This window comes from Spermophilus citellus, assembly GCF_964194105.1.
Source record: "Spermophilus citellus genome assembly, chromosome: 14".
Classification (NCBI taxonomy): domain Eukaryota; kingdom Metazoa; phylum Chordata; class Mammalia; order Rodentia; family Sciuridae; genus Spermophilus; species Spermophilus citellus.
The window spans coordinates 102,634,297-102,653,202 of NC_138194.1; the positions used below are offsets into that span (position 1 = coordinate 102,634,297).

The 18,906-nt window shown below is 42.2% G+C and overlaps 2 protein-coding genes across 19 annotated transcripts in view; one reads left to right on the forward strand and one right to left on the reverse strand.

Annotated features, from left to right (window-relative positions):
- The window catches only part of CHRAC1 (chromatin accessibility complex subunit 1), a 237,913-nt gene extending 229,627 nt beyond the window's left edge, over positions 1-8,286 (forward strand). Inside the window, exon 4 of the transcript XR_014018794.1 lies at positions 8,276-8,286. The gene's annotated coding sequence lies outside the window, so the exon portion shown is untranslated. The remainder of the gene's footprint in view (positions 1-8,275) is intronic.
- The window catches only part of PTK2 (protein tyrosine kinase 2), a gene marked incomplete at its 3' end in the record, with an annotated part of 231,814 nt that overhangs the window by 107,704 nt on the left and 105,204 nt on the right, over positions 1-18,906 (reverse strand). For all 18 annotated transcript variants that reach the window (XM_081266332.1, XM_081266331.1, XM_081266330.1 and 15 more), the window contains one exon: positions 104-158. In XM_081266332.1, coding sequence (XP_081122458.1) covers positions 104-158 — 55 coding nt within the window. The remainder of the gene's footprint in view (positions 1-103; positions 159-18,906) is intronic.

Sequence of the window (18,906 nt, forward strand, 5' to 3'; positions counted from 1 at the left end):
GAGAAAACTACACCATTTCATTTTCCCAAAGGCAATTGATCACTGGGGAAAAGGTATTGGCATGATTTCATTATTTGATTATGATAAAGTAGACTCTAATTACCTTGACAGAATCCAGTAAACTCTTAGGAAAAAATCGCTTTAAACCAACATCTTTTCTGAAATATAAAAAGAAGCATATTAACAAATAACACCACCAAAGCAATTAATATAATGACAAACTTGCAAAACATAAGAGCACTTTACATCATTTATCCTTCCACATCTTATGCAGGAAGGAACCAGGTGAGACAAGTTCCAAGTTACCAGTGCACGCATGGGGGATCATTTTCTAGCTATGTGCAGAAAACGGGAACACAACTGCTTTAAGTAAAAATCTTTGTTTTTTTCACCCTTACTGTTGAAAAGCCTTATAAAATATTGCTTCCTTATAAATTGTGAGTACAAAAAAAAAAAAAAAAAAAAGCCCAAACTGGTCTTTTTCAGACATTGCGAGTTTATCCTTGTAAACATCAATTCCAAGTGGGTAATACTGTATTTTTAAAGAAAGTAGGACATAACTTGTGAAATTTAAAAAATCCCCTGGATTTATTTTAAAAGTTTAGCTGTTTTTTAAAATAAACATTTTTGATTAAAGAAATCATTCACCTTATCATTATTTATCATTCAGTTTCAAGAAAGGAAAAACAAACAAACAGAAGTGATTTGTCCTAGTCAAAAAGCTGAAAGTGTGGAAATGTCAGAAATCCCAGCAATTTTCTATAAGTCAAGCTCTATCCCTAAATTTGTCATCATTATTGACAGCAAGGAAAACAGTTGGGAAGAATGGCCCAGTCTCACTCTTCTGCCTCTGTAGGAGCTGTTTCCCAGCAGTCACGGCCACTAGATGGCACCTGAGTGCTACTGGGAGAAACCAAGGCCTTCACACTTGGGAGTCTAAGTAGGGAATACAGAAGCACCAGTGGAAGGTGAAGCGCAGGTGCATGGACACAATGCACTGAACATGAAGGATCAAAACCGGGGACCCCCATTGCAGACCCACGTCAATGGATCTGTGAACACACACAGGCATTACAGTCGAGTCAGCACACAGGGTTCACCTGTGGCCAAACACCTCCAGCACAAGGCAAGGCAGCACCCGACCAGTTGACTCCGTGCTAAAGCCAGCCCTGGCCTCAGATATGGGTCTGCTTGTGTTTGTTTATCATCATGCTCCACACCCTACACATCTCCTTAGCCACTTCCTGGTTTTACCTACCAGCCAATTCACTTAACTATTCCTGGTTTTGAGTTTCTCTGAAACCCTTCTGTTTGTAACTTCCTTCTTACCTTTTTGGAACTGCTACTACCTATCTGGTACTGGATGCAAAGAGAAAACATGCCCACCCAAGTGTCTTAAACCTTCTAAAACCACAGTGTCTTCACAGGGCCTTTGCATTCCAAGGACCCTGTGCCAATCACTGCTGGTAAGGAAAGATGATCAGACTGTGCAGGAAGAGGGACAGGCACTCCCAGCACCTTCTTCCCTATCTTCCTCACAGGGAGCTATTCTATAATAAAAACATGTATTTCCAAATTGGAGCATCCTGGATGTGGACCTGACTCTGCTGTGGGAAGGTCTGGGATAACTCTGTAGTCAGAACAAATTGCATGCAGTGGTGCCAAACATTAGATAAGAATGTGCTTCCTTAACTCCTTAAACATCCTATCAGCTCTTCGGGCCAGGAAAGCTTTTGCTGCCCATGCCTGTTTAGCGCAGAGAGAGATGTGACCTGTGAAATCCAGTGGAGGTGCAAGTGGCAGGGCAGAAAGATGGGGGCTCTGATGGTGCCCCAGAGACAGCAATACAATGGGGTGGGCAGAGCATGTGCACAGCTGCAGGGCAATGACAGAGTGAGTGCTGGTGTCCCTCCCTACGCACGGCAGGGAGGTAGTTCTGGCCACAAGGGGCTGGGCAGGGGATGAGCCTTCCTAGTGGGAATCCACAAGGATACTGGCCATGGCCGCCATCTCTGGTGGAGGGATGGGCCAGAGCGGAAAGGTGCTCTTGCAGGCAGTGAGGCTGTCAATGTCTGTTAACCCCAAAGGTTGCACATCTAATTTTCACAGAGCCAAGTAGAGGGGAAAAAATCTTACGCTGGGTTGTGTTACAAATGGGAAAATTAAAGACAGACCAAGAGGGTTGCATATTTGAAGAAAAGTAAGACAGCATATTTCTTGGAAATGGCTTGTTCCTATGTTACTCCTACTTCAAAGGGAGGAGGCCTACATTAAAAAGAAAAGCTCAAGGCCAACAAGTGGCATGTATGCAGTTTTTTCCCTACTACTTTTGGATAATAATGGAGTTATACCAGTACATCAGAACTCTTTCAGATGTCTGGCAGGTGATAAAATGAAACAAGGCCTAAGGACACACAGACATGGAAAGCCTAGGCAATCCACCACAGGGAGCAGCCCACTGCAGGGCTCTTCGCAGGCAACTGGAGAAGTGCCAGGGCCGCTCGTGCCTCTGGAGGCCTGCTATAGAGACTAAATTTAAACCTCTCTTGGGAGGCCAGGCAAGGACACGCAGGCTGTCCTCTCCAAGCTGGGGGGCCATGGTTCAGCAGGCATAGACCTCTGCACTGGTTTCACCCATGTGACATACAACTTCTTTGAGGCCAAACTCTACACAACCGTCCTACCTGTGACTGAGATAAAATGTGACTTACACTCATCAACAAAACTACTGGCCTCTATGAATCTTTACTGAATTATTAACTACAGAAGAGTATCTCCTAAATGCGTTTAAACTAATTTGATAAGAAACTAGTTCAGAGGAAGCTTTCAGAAAGTTGTCAAACACCAACTCCCAAACCTGAGCATCAGTTGTTTTTTTTTTCCACATTTAAAAAACTTTTTTTTTTTTTGTAGTTGGACACAATATCTTTATTTTTACGGGGTGCTGAGGATCAAACCCAGTGTCTCACACATGTGAGGCAGGCGCTCTACCAATGAGCTACAGCCCCAGTCCCTGAGCATCAGTTACTAGGGTCCCACATCAGTCCAGAGGGACCTGTGAAGCCACACACAAATGACAGGCTATTAACATGAAGTGAGAACTGTGCTGTCCAACACAGTGTAGCAACTAGCTATGTGCACCCATTTATACCTCCATTTATTAAAATCAATTTAAAATTCCGTTCCTGGCCACACTCACTGTTTCTCAAGTGGTCACTACCCCTGTTTGGTAAGTGGATACCAAACTAGATGGGGCACACACAAGGCTTTTCCATCAATGTTCCACAGGACTGGCAGGGCTGGGTTCAGGGGATGACTCTAGGATTTCGGGCAAACTGCCTCCTGTGGGCCTGGTGCTGGAGGCCTGAAGGTACAGGCAGGAATGGAGAGGTGTATAGACATTGGGAATGGGGCAGAGCTATCATGGGGACAACCACATGGGTCCCCAGACTCAGAAAGAGGATACACAGAACTTGTGGCAGGGCAAGGGAGGGGAGAACCTGCAGCAGGCCAGAAGGGACCAGCAAGGGGCCATGTAGCAGGGGGTGTATAAGCTCCTTTCCCTGCCTTCCTGCTGCAGGGGTGAAGGGTTCCTGTGGTCTGCTCTCTGTGACTCCAACAATCTGGACCCAAGCCATAGGAAGGCAGTATTCACGTGGCTCAATGCACGTGTTCAGCGTGCAGTGCCATCAGGATCTGGAAGGGAGAAGCCACTGTAGAGTTTTCCCCTCTCCAGGAGAGAGGCAGGTGTGAACCACCACCCGCAGCAAAGCCTCACAGATACCACAAGAGAACAAGCACTCAGAACCAGCCACATAGCTCCAGCAATTCAGGGCATCTGGGAACTACAATTATTTTCAGGATCAATTTTTAAACCAGAATCTTTCATCTTTTTATTTTCTGCAGTACTGGGGATGGAAACCAAGGCCTCATGCAGGCTAGGCAAGTGCTCTACCACTGAGTTACATCCAGCCCTAGAGCTCTCCTGATTGTTTATTTTATATCTGCCCTGCAAGAGAGACAGACTACCACTGACTGACAGGGTCTGCTTCTCTTTCCCTTTGAGCTCTGCACCTCCCACTACTACTCAGTGGTTCTGGCAACCAGCACACAGTTGTATCCCTGAGGAGGGCCTTATACAAGCCCCATCGCCTTCCCCTGGCTGTTCAAAATGGACCATGCAAGAAGACAGCATAGAGGGCTCTACACCCTGCCCTCAGAGCTCCCAGTCAGCAGACTAAACACACACCAGGGCACAGGAACTGCTGAGTCACCTGCAGCCCACCCTTTGCCTTGCACACGTGTTCATGTCCACAGACACGCAGCATGCCAGAGGACTCACCTGGAATGGGCATTATAACCATATTCACGGGAAGTAAGCATGTGACGTGGTGGGATCTGGGGACTGAACCCAGCAGTGCTCTACCACTGAACTTACATCCTTGGCCATTTTTATTTTGAGACAGGGTCTCACTAAGTTGCCTAGGCTGCCTTAAAACTTGCTGATGCCGTTCTGGTGGTTGGGATTACAGGTGTGTCACTCTGAAATGGCAAGGGAAAAGGAACCTGGGGCCCAATACCTGGCCGAGAGAGTCAATCTCAATGTCAAGGATAAATCTGTCTTCTCTTTCACCATCATTTCTGAGAAGACCCTGGCCTTGTTTGGTGACCTTAATACAATGTGGACATAACTCCTCAAATATTTAAAGCCATGGCAAAAAAATGACCAAAACTAACTTCAAAATATAACTTTATTGCATATTCTCATATATCCCTATCTTATCTTTTCTCCATATCTCTCAGAATTGAGACTCTTTAATCTAAAAATAATATAGAAGTCCTTTAACTTCAAAATCATACATTACCCCTCTTACAAGCTGGTGAGGTATTAACATTCTCTACCTGCAGTACGGAGTCCCACCTCTCTCTTCATGACATTCTCCCTTCCATCCTGGCTAATGAAAAGAACTCTGTTGGCCATGTACAATGCGCACTCCCCAGCTCCTCATGTGGCCAGGTGAGATCAAGGTCTCTCCAAGGGAAAGCACTATGTACACATTTGTATCCTGAAACAGGAGAGAAAGAGAAGGTCCATCTCTGCCCACTCACGGGGTGGAATACCCACGTGATGAGTAGCTTCCAGTAGCCTCCCCAGGCCACGAGGAGGCATTAGACTGTGAAATGGCAAGGGAAAAGCAATCTGGGGCCTGGTGGCTGAGAAACACTGTCTAGGACTTGTTTTAATAAGAGACAAATGAGCAATATCAGGGAAGCCACTTGCAACTCCTGCCAACTGTGTCAGCATCCCCTTCTTTCCATATGATTATAGACATAAAGCAAGCACTGAATTACCATTGACAAGAAAGACAACAGAAAAAAAAAGCAATGAAAACAAATCACAAATATAATCAATCTTGGTTAATATTATTTATTTTTTGCCATGATGGGGATGAAACTTGGGCTACGCAGGCATTCTACTGCTGAGCTACCCCTAGTCCCTTCATGTGCCAGGCAGGCAAGCTACCACTGAGCTACACCCCAGAAATTTCCTCAGCTAATTTCAAATCACATATTTATTCATCCTAAAAATTTCTTATGAAATGCCTGATAAACGTTAGATGCTCTGTCAAGTGTGGGAAAAATGGGTAGACCCCCGACATTGATGCAGTTCACATTCTACGAGGGAATAGAGACAATTACACAAACAACTATAGCGCAAAACACACTACATGCAAAAATGATGCAAATTCTGAAAAAAGATGAAGTGCTCATAGGGAGGTGAAATGCAAAGTTAAAGGTTCGCTGCGACCATTTCCCACTGTGAAGTTCTGGTCTGAAGGATGATCATGTTAAGCCTCTTCCTGCTCTAACATCAACTGGGAAGATAGTGTGTAGCACTGTGCTGGTCTGCTGGCACTGTAAGCAAGACAGTATGAGAGCTGATAGAGAAATCTGACTTCCTGGGCTACTGCCTGTGTACCCAGCCTCTTGCTCTCAGAAGATGCAGATGAAGCCTCTTTTGTGCTGTTGTTTGTTTCCTGGTAGTGTTAGGTACCAGGGCTGGGTCTGGGACCTCTCTGCCATGTTACTGTTCCTTCACCTACAAAAGAGGCACCTTGGTTCCACCAGGCTTGGAAGGACATAGGAAGAATGATGAACTCTAATTTAATTATAGAAAAAATACAGAAGATTCTAGATGGTGCTTATCCCATCATTACTTTAAGCATAATTCAACTAGCTATTTTGAAATGTAGCAAAACTGAAGGGGTCATCTGTACTAGGATGTACATCACCAAGCTTATCTTTAAAGTTTCCAATCAAATATCAACTATTTTTTTATAATGGGCAAAGAAAAAGAGAACCCAGATTATGATAAGAAACAAACAATATTCTATATCCATGTATAATTCTTTTCTATACTGAAAAAAACACAAATTCCTAAGTGGCTGCAAGTTACCAACATAAACCAATAGAGTAAGTACTGCCAAGCCTGCCCTTGGGCATGAGGGCAGAGAGCCTCAGTCCTCCTGCAGGTCAGTCACACAGCCACACCAGGCCCTAGCACCCGAGCAGGGAGAGCCCAGCAGTCTCTCTACACACCTCTAAGGCATCAAGAGAATACAACCATTGCACTAGAACTGAGACTATATGGGAAGTACAGAAATTTACAAAATGACAGTAACAGAAAGCCAAGTGTGTTGACACAAGCCTGTAATTCCAGTGTTTCTGGAGGCTGAGGCAAGAGGATTTCAAGTTTAAGGCAAGCCTGGGCAACTTAGCTAGGTGTACTCAATGGTAGAGCCCTCCCAGGTTCAATCCCCAGGACCAAAAACAAAAACAAAAGTAGAATTTTATCACTAAAAACTAAATGTTAGCAAACTTATTTTATTTATTTATATATATATATATATATATATATATATATATATATATATATATATATATAAAATACTTTAAGAAATTAGAGGAAAATTGTATGAGGAAGACTGAAACTCAACCAGGATGCTTGATTGACAGGGTGAGAAGGCACAGGCCGGAGGACCAGTGCTATGGGCAGCTGCAGTGCATTTTGGACCACCCATGGCTCCACCAGAAGCCACCAGTGGATAGAAATGAAGCCCAGGAGCCTCGCTCAGCCAGTCCAGGTCCTCCCAGGAATCAAGTAAGCACAGATTTAGATGCTGATGGTGCCCCGTGGTCACTATCAAACAGCACACCGCAGCTGTGCCTGGGACATACGACAGATAAATAGGAACACACAGAGCTACACACCAGAGACCATGGGGACGGGGCCACTAATGCCTTTGGTGAAGATGAAAGCAGTAAACGAAAAGCCAAACGGCCAGGGCACGAGGGCAAGGGAGTGCTGAAGAGAAATTAAGAAACCAGAAGCAGAGGTAAAAAGCTGCACACACATGGCCACTGAGGGAAGGGGGAGAAGAAACGCTGAGGTAGACCGAGCAGATAACTGAAAAGATCACAGATGCACTCCCAAAGAACACATGAATTCACAGAGCAAGAAGCCAGCCATGTCCTGATGGGATTCATAAAAAGAAATCTATGCTCAAGACATGAGTAAAATAAAAAAAAAAAAAAATAAGATCTTAAAAGAATGCAACCAGGAAGAGATCCCAACAGACCTTTTCCGCAGTTGTAATAGATTGTCATCTGCACAAAACTGAGAAAGTACAACTTGGATGTTACATTTGAAGTCAAAGTACACACAGGATGTTTTAAGAAATAAAATGACAGCCGGGCACAAGGGACCTTGGCTGTAATACCAGCAACAGGGAAGGCTGAGGCAGAGGGCTTTCCAAGCTCAAGGTTAGCCTCGCAACTTAATGAGACCCTGTCTCAAAACTAAAATGTTAAATAGAAATACAGGGTGGGGGGTGTAGCTCAGTGGTAGAATACCCTGGGTTCAATCCCCAGTACCTTCCAAACAATATAAATAAATAAAATGACAAACTATGGGGTTAATAATAGCAATGTCCTATATCTGAAATTTAAGAAAGGATAGAATTAACAGAAACACTTGTCATATAAGCTGGAAGGCGAAAGGAGCCGGTGTGCTCCAAGGTCCTTGCATTATTTCAAAGAAGATGAAATCATTTAAGAATCTAGATGTGTCTAGCTAATGCAGAAAATGAAGTATAAGGGCAACTAATAAAAGGGTCAGATAGTTTATAAATTCACAACTCATTAGAGAAGAAAATCTGGAAGAAGAAAATCTACCTAAGACACACGCAAAAGCACACACACAGCAGGACACCAGCAACAAAAAACAAGTACAGAACATTTATCATAATGGATATAAATGCATTATGTCTATCATTTAGAAGAAAGATTTGGCAAACTGCATTTACAGAATCCCGTTCCATGGTATTTACAAGGAAAACATCTAAAAAGTCTAAGGACATAGAAAAGTTGAAAGCAAAAAATGGAAAATAAAGCAAGCCACAGCAATCTGAAGAGGGCAAAACAGACTTCAAGACCAAAACAAAAACCATATAGACTAGGCACAAAGGGTCACTAAATAGCACAAAGTTCAGTCACCAAGAAGGTAGAAACACTGAACCAAAGAAAGCAAAGCCTGGTGGACCCACAGAGCAAGCCGGCTGTCATATTCCCCTCTCACCTGGTATTCCAAGAGACAAACTACCAGGACACTCACAATCCTGATGCAACTCAACACCTGTGAAGACCCATCACACAGAGCAGATACATCAGTTGGCATAAAGTACGGGGCGAGGGCTGCACGCTCACTGCAGAGGCCTCACCCATCTTGTGAAGGTCTGAGACTTTTGATTCATCCACCAAGACAGCCTCACCAGTCAAAAGGCACTTCTCAGACTAAAGTTAAAATGTGTTGTAATGGGGCTGGGATTGTGGCTCAGTGGTAGAGCGCTGGCCTAGCACGGGCGGGACCTGGGTTCGATCCTCAGCACCCCATAAAAATAAAAGGCATTGTGTTGTGTCCATCTACACCCAAAAAATAAATATGAAAAAAAATGTGTTGTAAGAATTCCACACATTTGGAGATATTAAACAGAAATGAATTCACAAAGTGTTAGAATGAGCACTTAAAATAAATAAATAAATATTTTTAAAAAATTTCATATAATGAAAGCCATATATACAAAGTTGAAAGACAAAGATGAGCTAGAATCAATACAACAAATATTATAAGCACAGGGTTAAAATAACAAAAACTTTTTAAGATTGATGAAGAAAAATATAAAAGTGTATTAGAAACACTGTAAATAATGCAATTTGCAAAAAGGATATGAAATGGCCACATATGAAAGTTATGTAACGTCACCAGTCATCAAACAATGTAAATAAAATAAGTTATTACTTTTTATTCTCTAGACAAAATGAACAAAAAAATATGGCCACAACACTTTGTTATGTAGATCTAATGTGCACCGTAGGTGGCTGCTCAGATGTGCCCTCACACGATCATCTGATGGCACATACCTGTAATCCCTACTGCTCAGAGGGGTCAGGCAGGAGGATCCCAAGTTTGAGGCCAGCCTCAGCAACTTGGCAAGATCCAGTTTCAAACGTTAAAAAAAAAAAGGGTGGGGGTGATGGGGTAGGGATATAGCTCAGTGGTAGGACACCCTGGGCTCACCCATGATTGCAAAAATAAACAAACAAAACCAGGATACATGTTCAGCATCATTCCACTACATGAAAACCATGCATGGCATGCACACCTGTGCATTTAAAAGGGAGTTATAAGGTGTTCAGTGGGACTGCAAAGATATTATCAGGATGTGATGGGATTGGAAGATGTTTTTTCTATCTGGCAATGTAGTTTCAATTTTCTCTAAAACGTAGTGTTCTTAACTTTGAAAACAAACTAAAACCTACTTAAAAGAGCTCAATATGAAATCAATAAATGACTCCTGCAGACACTGAATGATGTGCTCCCACGCTGACTGATGGCCTCTCTTTGGGATAATGAACATGTGTGTCCAGGGCTGGGCTCTTGACTGATCACTAGACTTAACTCCCTACAAACACTCAGAATGTAGGCAGGCACCAGCAGGACCACTTCACCAATCTGGAAATAGCCACCAAGAGCGTGACTTGTCCCAATGGCAAGTGGACAGCTGGTCACTAGCACGAGCCCAGGGAACCCACAGCCTCTCACAGAGGCAGGCAATGAGTGCACACGGCTATAAAACAGCAAAGAACCACTGTGGTGGGGGAAGTGTGGACTCAGAATGAAGACACAGAAATAGGGGCACGAAACAGCTCAGAACGATGGGGACCTCGTAGTTCAAGCATTTGAAGGACTACCATCCTTGAGGCAACCACGGCAACCACCAGGCTGCCACATAACCACTACAGAGGCAAGCTGACAGCAAACAGCCATAAAGCAGACCTCTCAACTGCTCAACCACACCCCCTGGGGAGGAGCTAATTCACCAACCCAGGGGGTGTCCATTCCTCCTGATCAGGTGATAGCCACAATAACCCTCCTGTTCAGCAATTCCACAAAACCCCCACAGCCCTGAAGCCACCGACTAGCACCCCATCTGTGCTCTTCTATTCATCTACGCTCCTGTCCCAGGATTTCTACCAACTTCAGTGTAACACTGACTCTCAGTAAGATCTGGAACTTAAAATTCCTCCCTGCGACATACCGTGCCCACTTCACACTGTGGACACCTGCTTCTTCATTGCCTTCACCTGGATTTCCTAACTGCCAAACACAGGTCAGCTCGTTGTCCACAGAGACATTTCAGGAATCCACCCTCCTGGGACCCAGCACACCTGGCCTTCATTCCTCCAGGAATTTGGTTTTCTACCCTCATAGAGGCAAGGTGGAACACAATTCCCACCATTGTTTTCCCAGTCCTGGCACAGGGCAGGCTTCCCCAAACATTGTGGAGGACCATGCATTCCTGGCCACTCTCCCTGGAACCTGCCACCAGGGAAGCAGCACTGTGTCCAGACTCCACCTCATACGCCCTGAAGGACTTACACAGAGCACCACATTGATTCTTGCTGGCTTTTGGCCTCCACAAATCTCCCACCAGATTTTTTCCCCCCCAAGAACAACTTTTTAATTTGTGCACTTTTCATAATTTTTGTTATTAGTTCTCAATTTGAAGTAAGTTAACATAGATAAAATTTTTTAAATTGTTAACCCAATTAGTCTGGCTTGGATTTTTAACAATCTGTGTTTAAAATTTGTTCTTTTTGATTATATGTGACAGTAGAATGTATTTTGACATACATACATGGAGTATAACTTCCCATTTATTTTTTAATTGTTTAGCTGTAGATTGACACAATAACTTGCTTATTTATTTTTATGTGGTGCTAGGATTGAACCCAGTGTTTCATGCATTCGAGGCAAGCTCTCTACCACTGAGCTACAACCACAGCGCATAACTTCCCATTCTTGTGACAGTGCAGGATATGGAGTTTCACTGGTCATGTATTCAGATAAGAACACAGGAAAGTTATGTCCGACTCATTCTACTGTCTTTCCCATTCCCATTCCCCTCGTCCAATCCAGTGAACCACCACTCTTCCCTCCCCTCCACGTATTGTGAATCAGCAGCTGTATATGAGAGAAAACATTCAGTCTTTGTTTTTTGGAGATTGGCTTATTTCACTTAGCATGATAGTATCAGATTCCATCTATTTACCAGCGAATGCCATAATTTCATTCTTCTTTATGGCTGAGTAATAGTTCATGCTGTATATATACTATATTTTCTTTATCTATTCATCTGTTGACGTGTTGGTTCCATAGCTTAGCTATTGTGAACTGAATTGTTATAAACATGGATGTGGCTGCATCACTACAGTATGCTAACTTTAAATCCTTTGGGTATATGTCGAGGGATATATACTAAAAGGATTTAAAATCAGCATACTATATATAACAGGGTCAAATGGTGGTTCCATTCCAAGTTTGCTTAGGAATCACCATACTGCTTTCCGTAGTGGTTGCACCAATTTGCAGCCCAACCAGCAATGTATGAGTGTACCTTTTTTCCCCCACATCCTCACCAACATTTATCATTACTTGTATTCTTTTTTCCCCCCATAGTTTTATTGAGGTAAAATTGAAGTACAATAAAACACACATATTTGAAGTATGCCTTTTCATCAGTTTTGACATGTATGTAACCAATACAATCAATATAAAAAGTATTTCCATCACTTTCTTTAAAATTTGAAATCACGCAGACTGTGTTTCCTTCATGATTTCTTACATTAGAAATCAATCACTTTAAGATATATACAACCTCATCCCCACGTCATCTAATTCAAAATTAAATGGCATACTTATAAATATGTCAGAGGTCAAAGAAGAAAGGACAAGAAAAGTAAATAAAAAGTGCTTTGAACTAAGTGGTAATTAAAACTTAAAATATCAGGATCTTGGGGATGAAACAGTACTCAGAGGAACGTTTATAAAGTACTTGAATCAGAAAGAAGGTAGACTAACAAATTATTTTCAAGTTATGTAGTGGGAAGGAAAAACAAGTAGGAGCAGAAATATATGAAATAAATAATACAGATAAAATTTGATAAAAAATAAAGAAGTCTAATCAAGAAAGAAAAGTATGAACACAAAACTTAATTTCAATGGAACAGAAACTATCAAAATAACCCTACAGCCAGGCACAGTGGCGCATCCCTGTAATCCCAGCTGCTTGGGAGGCTGAGGCAGGAGGATTTGTATGTTCAAAGCCAGTCTCAGCAAAAGCGAGGCACTATGCAACTCACTGAGGCACTGTCTCAAAATGTAATACAAAACAGGGCTGGGGATGTGACTCAGTGGTCAAGTACCACTGAGTTCAATCCCTGGTACCTCCCCCTCATTCCCCCCCCCCGCCAAAAAACCCTACAGATGCTAAAAATATATTAATATTACATTGTATGTCAACATATGTGATAGCTTATATAACATGGTCTATATAGAGAAAGATCCATGTGCTGCTGAGAAGAAAATGTATACAGTCTTTTATGGATGAAATATTCTATGTGTCAAGCCTAAATTATACATTGTATTTTTCACCTCTATAATTTCTTTAGTTTTTGTTTGGAGGATCTATCCAGGGGGGCAGAGGCATGTTAGAGTTAACCAGCATTATTGTATTGTGGTCTACTTGATTCCTGAAATTGAGAAGGGTTTGTTTGATCTACATAGATGTTCCATGTTTGGGGCATAAATATTTATGTTGCTATGTCTTGTTAATATATAATTCCCTTAATAAGTATGAAATGGCCTTCTTTGTCCCTTCTGATTAACTTTGGCTTGAAGTCCACTTTATCTGATGTAAGGACAGAAACCCCTGCTTGTTTACATGAATTATGTGAGAGATGTTTTTTCCCACCCTTTCACCTTAAGTCTGTAGGTGTCTTTGCCTATGAGGTGAGTCTCTTGGAGAGCACACATTGTTGGGTCTTGTTTTTTAATCCAATCTGCTAGTCTGTATCTTTTAATTGATGAGTTTAGGCCATTAATTTTCAAGATTATTACTGAGATATGATTTGTTTTTTTTTTAAAGAGAGTGAGAGAGGAGAGAGAGAGAGAGAGAGAGAGAGAGAGAGAGAGAGAGAGAGAATTTTTAATATTTTGTTTTTTAGTTCTCGGTGGACACAACATCTTTGTTGGTATGTGGTGCTGAGGATCGAACCCGGGCCGCACACATGCCAGGCGAGCGCGCTACCGCTTGAGCCACATCCCCAGCCCCTGAGATATGATTTGTATTCCCAGTCATTTGGGTTTATTTCTAGTTTTTAATTTGAGTTAGTTTTTCCTTTGATTGACTATTACTTCAGTGTAGTTCCTCCCTTTGTTGGTTTTCACTTTTTAAAAAAATTTTATTTCATCTTCATGGAATACTTGCTTGAGAATGTTCTGCAGTGCAGGCTTTTCTAGTTGTGAATTGTTTTTACCTTTTGTTTATCATAGAAGGTTTTTATTCCATTTTCAAATCTGAAGCTTAATTTTGTTGGATATAGTATCCTTGGCATCCATTTTCTTTTAGAGCTTGGTATATGGTTTTACAGGACCTGGCTTTGAGGTTCTAAGTTGAGAAATCAGGTGAGACCCGAATTGGTTCCCCCCATATGTAATCTGATATTTTTCTCTCACATTCTTTAAAATTCTATCTTTATTCTGTATGTTAGGCATTTTCATAATAATGTGCCTTCGTGTGGGTCTGTTGTAATTTTGTACATTTGGGGTCCTGTAAGCTTCTCATATGTGATTTTTCATTTCATTCTGTAGGCCTGGGAAACTTTCCAATATTATTTCATTGAAAAGATTCGTGCATTCCTTTGGTTTGTATCTCTGCACCTTCATCTATTCTGATAGATCTTTAATTTGGTCTTTTCATGTTATCCCATAGTTCTTGGACGTTCTGTTCATGGTTTCTTAGCATCTTCACTCCATGGTTAACTCTATTTTCAAGATTATATATTTTGTCTTCATTGACTGAGATTCTATCTTCCAAGTGGACTAGTCGGTTTGTGATGTTTTCTATTGAATTTTTAAATTTGATTTATTGTTTCCTTCATTTCAAGGATTTCTGCCTTTTCTCTTTTCACAGAATCTCTGCCTCTTTTTTGAAGTGATCTTTCACTTCCTGTATCTTCTGGTTTCATTTCTTATACCATTCTTTACTTTGCTGATCCATTTAACTATGTACACTCTAAACTCCTCTGACATTTCCTCCATTGCGGTGTTGATGGATTCTGTTACTGTAGTATCTTGGTTTGTGTGGGGCAATTTGTTCCCTTGCTTTTTCATGTTGTTTGTGTGTCTACCCATCTAACGGAATGGATCTGAGGCAGTAGAGTTTCTACCCAGTGGACTTACAGTGTCCCTGAAGGTTTTCAGTACCTGTTTAGGGGGAGACAAATAATTACAATGACCAATGCAAACAATATACAGTATTAAACCAAATAGTTCCTATTATGTCATCTACAATGTTAATTATCACAATAAACAGACATGATATGATCGGTTATTGCCTACCATAAAAACAGCAAGTTTGCAAAAGGGTTTATAATTTCAAATGGTGGACAGGGAGAGAACAGAAGTGATATAGGATGTGATGATTATGAGAGAGGAGGAGAGAAGTAGTAAAAAAGGAAGAGTGAAAGAGAACAATAGAGTGGCTATTAGCATAAGAGAGAAGGGAAACAATAGGAGAAAAAATACATGTAAGTAAAAATTTAAAAAAAATAGAATACAAAATAAAACTAAAATATACTAATCAAACATATAGTTCACAAAAACTAGTTCATGAAAAATAACTGGTTTCAAAAATGCTAGAAATGAGGGGGAAAACCCACATATCAATATGTATAAATAGCCACGAAACCTTAAGATCACAATTAAACATAGAAAAAGAATTTTAAATAAAGATCTTAAAGAAAAGGGTAAAGATTTCTTTCTGTTGGAGTTCAAGAGATTCTCAGTTTTTCCTCTCAGGGTTTTCTGGAGTGTGATGTTCCACCCCCTAGATTACTGGAATGAGAGAGGTCATCCCACAGGCAGAGATCTGGAGACAGGGTTTAGGATTGCATGGGCTCCAAGCTCTTCACTGAATGCCAACTGGCCTGGAGATTTTAAATCAGCACACCTTCAGTGTCCAGCACTTCCTACTCCAAACTGAAAGACTGTACCCCAGGGATCTCCTCTGGGTCCTGCTCATATGGTTAGGAACCCGATTCTTAGTCCCCTAAGCCACCTTCGGATCCCATGTTTCCTGACCTCGGATTCAGTATCCAAAAATCTCTCCTGACCCTGCCCTTACGAGTTCCCAGTCAGATGTGTGTCTCTCCCAGCAGGTCCTCCAAACAACTGGTTTGGAGGGAGAAGGGTAGAGCCAGGTGGGTTTCCAAGACCAGTTGTCCCCTGTGTAAACCTCTTTCCATGTTTGTTTACTGGGCCTATAATTTGGGCCAAACTTGGGTTTGCCAGGAATTGGCCCCCACAGCTGCTGGCCCATGCACCGCACAGCAGCTGCAAAATGGTTCCTTCTTTAGTCTTCATCAGGCAGGCCATCAGCTTCTTTTCCCATTTCACCACTACTGTGCAGAGAATCTTTTTGGTTTACCGGCAATGTCCTTAATTTCTATATGCTCCATACCCAGACACGTCTTGGGCCTCCCAAAAATGAGGGTTTCGTTAATTCCTTTATCCCTCTAATATGCTTCTGGAGGAACCGCTCTGGCCGGTGCTTCTAGCCCAGCCATGGCAGTGGCTGTGCCACTGGGGATATTTTTCCTTATTTTATTATATCCAACCTCCTGAGTTCCCGATCTGCTTTGAATGTCCAGCTTTAAATTCCAGAAAAGTACCTCTACTTTTTTTGGTCCACCTCCTTGCTGATAAGCTGCCTGTCTGCTTTCTTGGTTTTTCCTTGTTACTTGTATTCTTGATAATTGCCATCCTGACTGGAGTGAGATGGAATCTCAGTGTACCTTTAATTTGTATTTCTCTAATTGCTAGAGATATTGAACATTTTTTCATATATTTGTTAACTGATCGTATTCGCCTGTGAAGCATCTGTTCAGTTCCTTTGCCCATTTATTGATTGGGTTATTTGTTCTTCTGGTGTTAAGTTTTTTGAGTTCTTCATATATCCTGGAGATTAATGCAGGTGATTAATGCAAAGATTTGTCTTCCATCCTGTAAGTCTCTCTCACATTCTTTGAAAAAATATTTTATTTAGAGACAGGGTCTGAGTTGCTTAGGGTCTTGCTAAATTGCTGAGGCTGGGCTTTGAACTTTCAATTCTCCTACATTAGCCTCCTGAGCTAATGGGATTACAGGAGTGAACCACCGCACCCAGCTCTTTTCATGTTCTTGATTGTTTCCTTTGAAGGAAGAAGCTTTTTAGTTTTAATCCATCCCATTTATTGATTCTTGATTTTACTTCTTGCACCAGATTTTTAAAACTTGAGATAAACATTTCACTTTAAAGTAGTTTTAGATTTCCCAGGTTGCAGAGATGATACCTCATCTACCAATATCTGGGTGCCTTGCTATTAACATCTTGTATCACTTTGTACGTTGGTCACACCTGACCGGATGTCCCTTCACTGGGCCAGGCTCCTATGTGGAACAGCATATTTAAAATCATGTTCTCTGTTGTAGGTGCCACCTGGCACTGCCGGTCTCTTGGGCTTGCCTTTTTCCTTGATGACCTGCATTGCCAGTTTGAGGAGTGAGGGTTAGATATTTTATAAAATGATCCTCAACTGGGCTTTGTAGGGAGTTATTCTCATGATAGACTGGCGTAAGGGCTTGGAGAGAAGGACCACAGAGGTGAAATACCACTCTCAACACATCGCATTACGGTGGCACCCTGTCAACAAGACTTGTCCCTACTGGCACTGACCTGGACGCCCTGGCAGAGGCTGCCTGCTGGGTTCCTCCATGCAGCGTTTGTTGTTCCCCATGCTCCCTCTCACCTGGTACTCTCTGAAGCAAGCCTAAGTCTTGGGGGTAGTCTTACACTCCACCACCTTTGGGAGGAGATGTCTACAGAAAGTATTGGGAATTCTGCAGAACAGACTGCACATTGTATGTTCAAATTATCATCTTAGTATGAATTCTGGGTATTCACTGTACACTCTGGCTCATTATCTAAGCTACATATTTAATTTCTTCCTTGAACTGTTCCCACTTTTGTCACTGAGAGCACCTCAGTTGGCTCCTGTGTCCCTGAGACACAACCTTTCTTGCTGATTCTTTCTTTCCAGTGCTATGAGAACCTCTAGGCTCATGCTGGTTCCTCCCCTCCCTAGAGTGAGGCACATGGAGAACTGTGTGAGAAACCACCTCTGGTGCTGGGCACATCATGGGCTCTAAGCACTGCTTTGATTAGTGATTTAATAGCAGATGCAATGAGCCAATGTTTCCCTTTCCTCTTCCCTTTAAAAATACACAAACACTCCCACAAAACTAAGTGAACATGCCCAGTAGTTACTCTTTGACTACAGCCCTGGTGCTCAGGGCAAAACCAGAGACAAGAGCCCCACCCTTTGTTGTGGACTCCACACAGACACTAGCTCCATCACTACTCGGAGACTCCTTATTCCTCCCATGGAAAGATTCAAGAGTCTCTTGAATTCTTGTTCCCCTTTCCAACCTTCTTTAACATAATTCTAATTCTGTAAGTATAGAGTTCTAAACCACAAACCTCTTCAGAGACTGCCCTGCTTTGTATGGCTCAAGGATTCAGCAAGGCTCCAGGGCAAAATGCCAGTGCTTGCTGAGGAGTGTTAATGACCTGACAGACACACTCCTCTATCCCTCAGATGCCCAGGGATCCTCCACCCTCGGGGCATGCTGGGCTCCCTCCTGGGACTAGAGTCCATAGGCACCACTTCTGCCCGTTGTAAATGCTGCCTGAGCTGCTCCCTTGTTTGTGAGGCCAGCCCATGGCATTCTGCTGTGGGACCACTCAAGGTCCATCCTGCATACCTCAGTGGACACACAGCTTCTAGCATGCTGTTCTGTGATCTTGCGGACTGTCTGAGACCCTCCCACCTAGCAATGAGCTTACCCAGGATGATAATTTTGTATTACTGAGTTTTCAGTCTCAAGCAGTTCACTACCAAGGACTCAAAAGGCACTCAATGATGGCTGTCAAGTGAATTAATACGCAAAGAAATGGACAAAGAAGCAGATAACTAAGCAAACCACTAAGATGATAAAAATCACTCCTATTTTTCCTGAATGTCTTTTTGAAATGAAGACAAAAATTGTTTTCATTAAGACCTTCAATGATTTCTCTGATTCTGGCAATTTATATTTTCAGCATTAAGGAAAGTCTTTCAAGCTGAAGAATGTGGCAACTTTTAAATAAAAGATCCAAACTACAGTGAATGGTAGTTTTAATACTT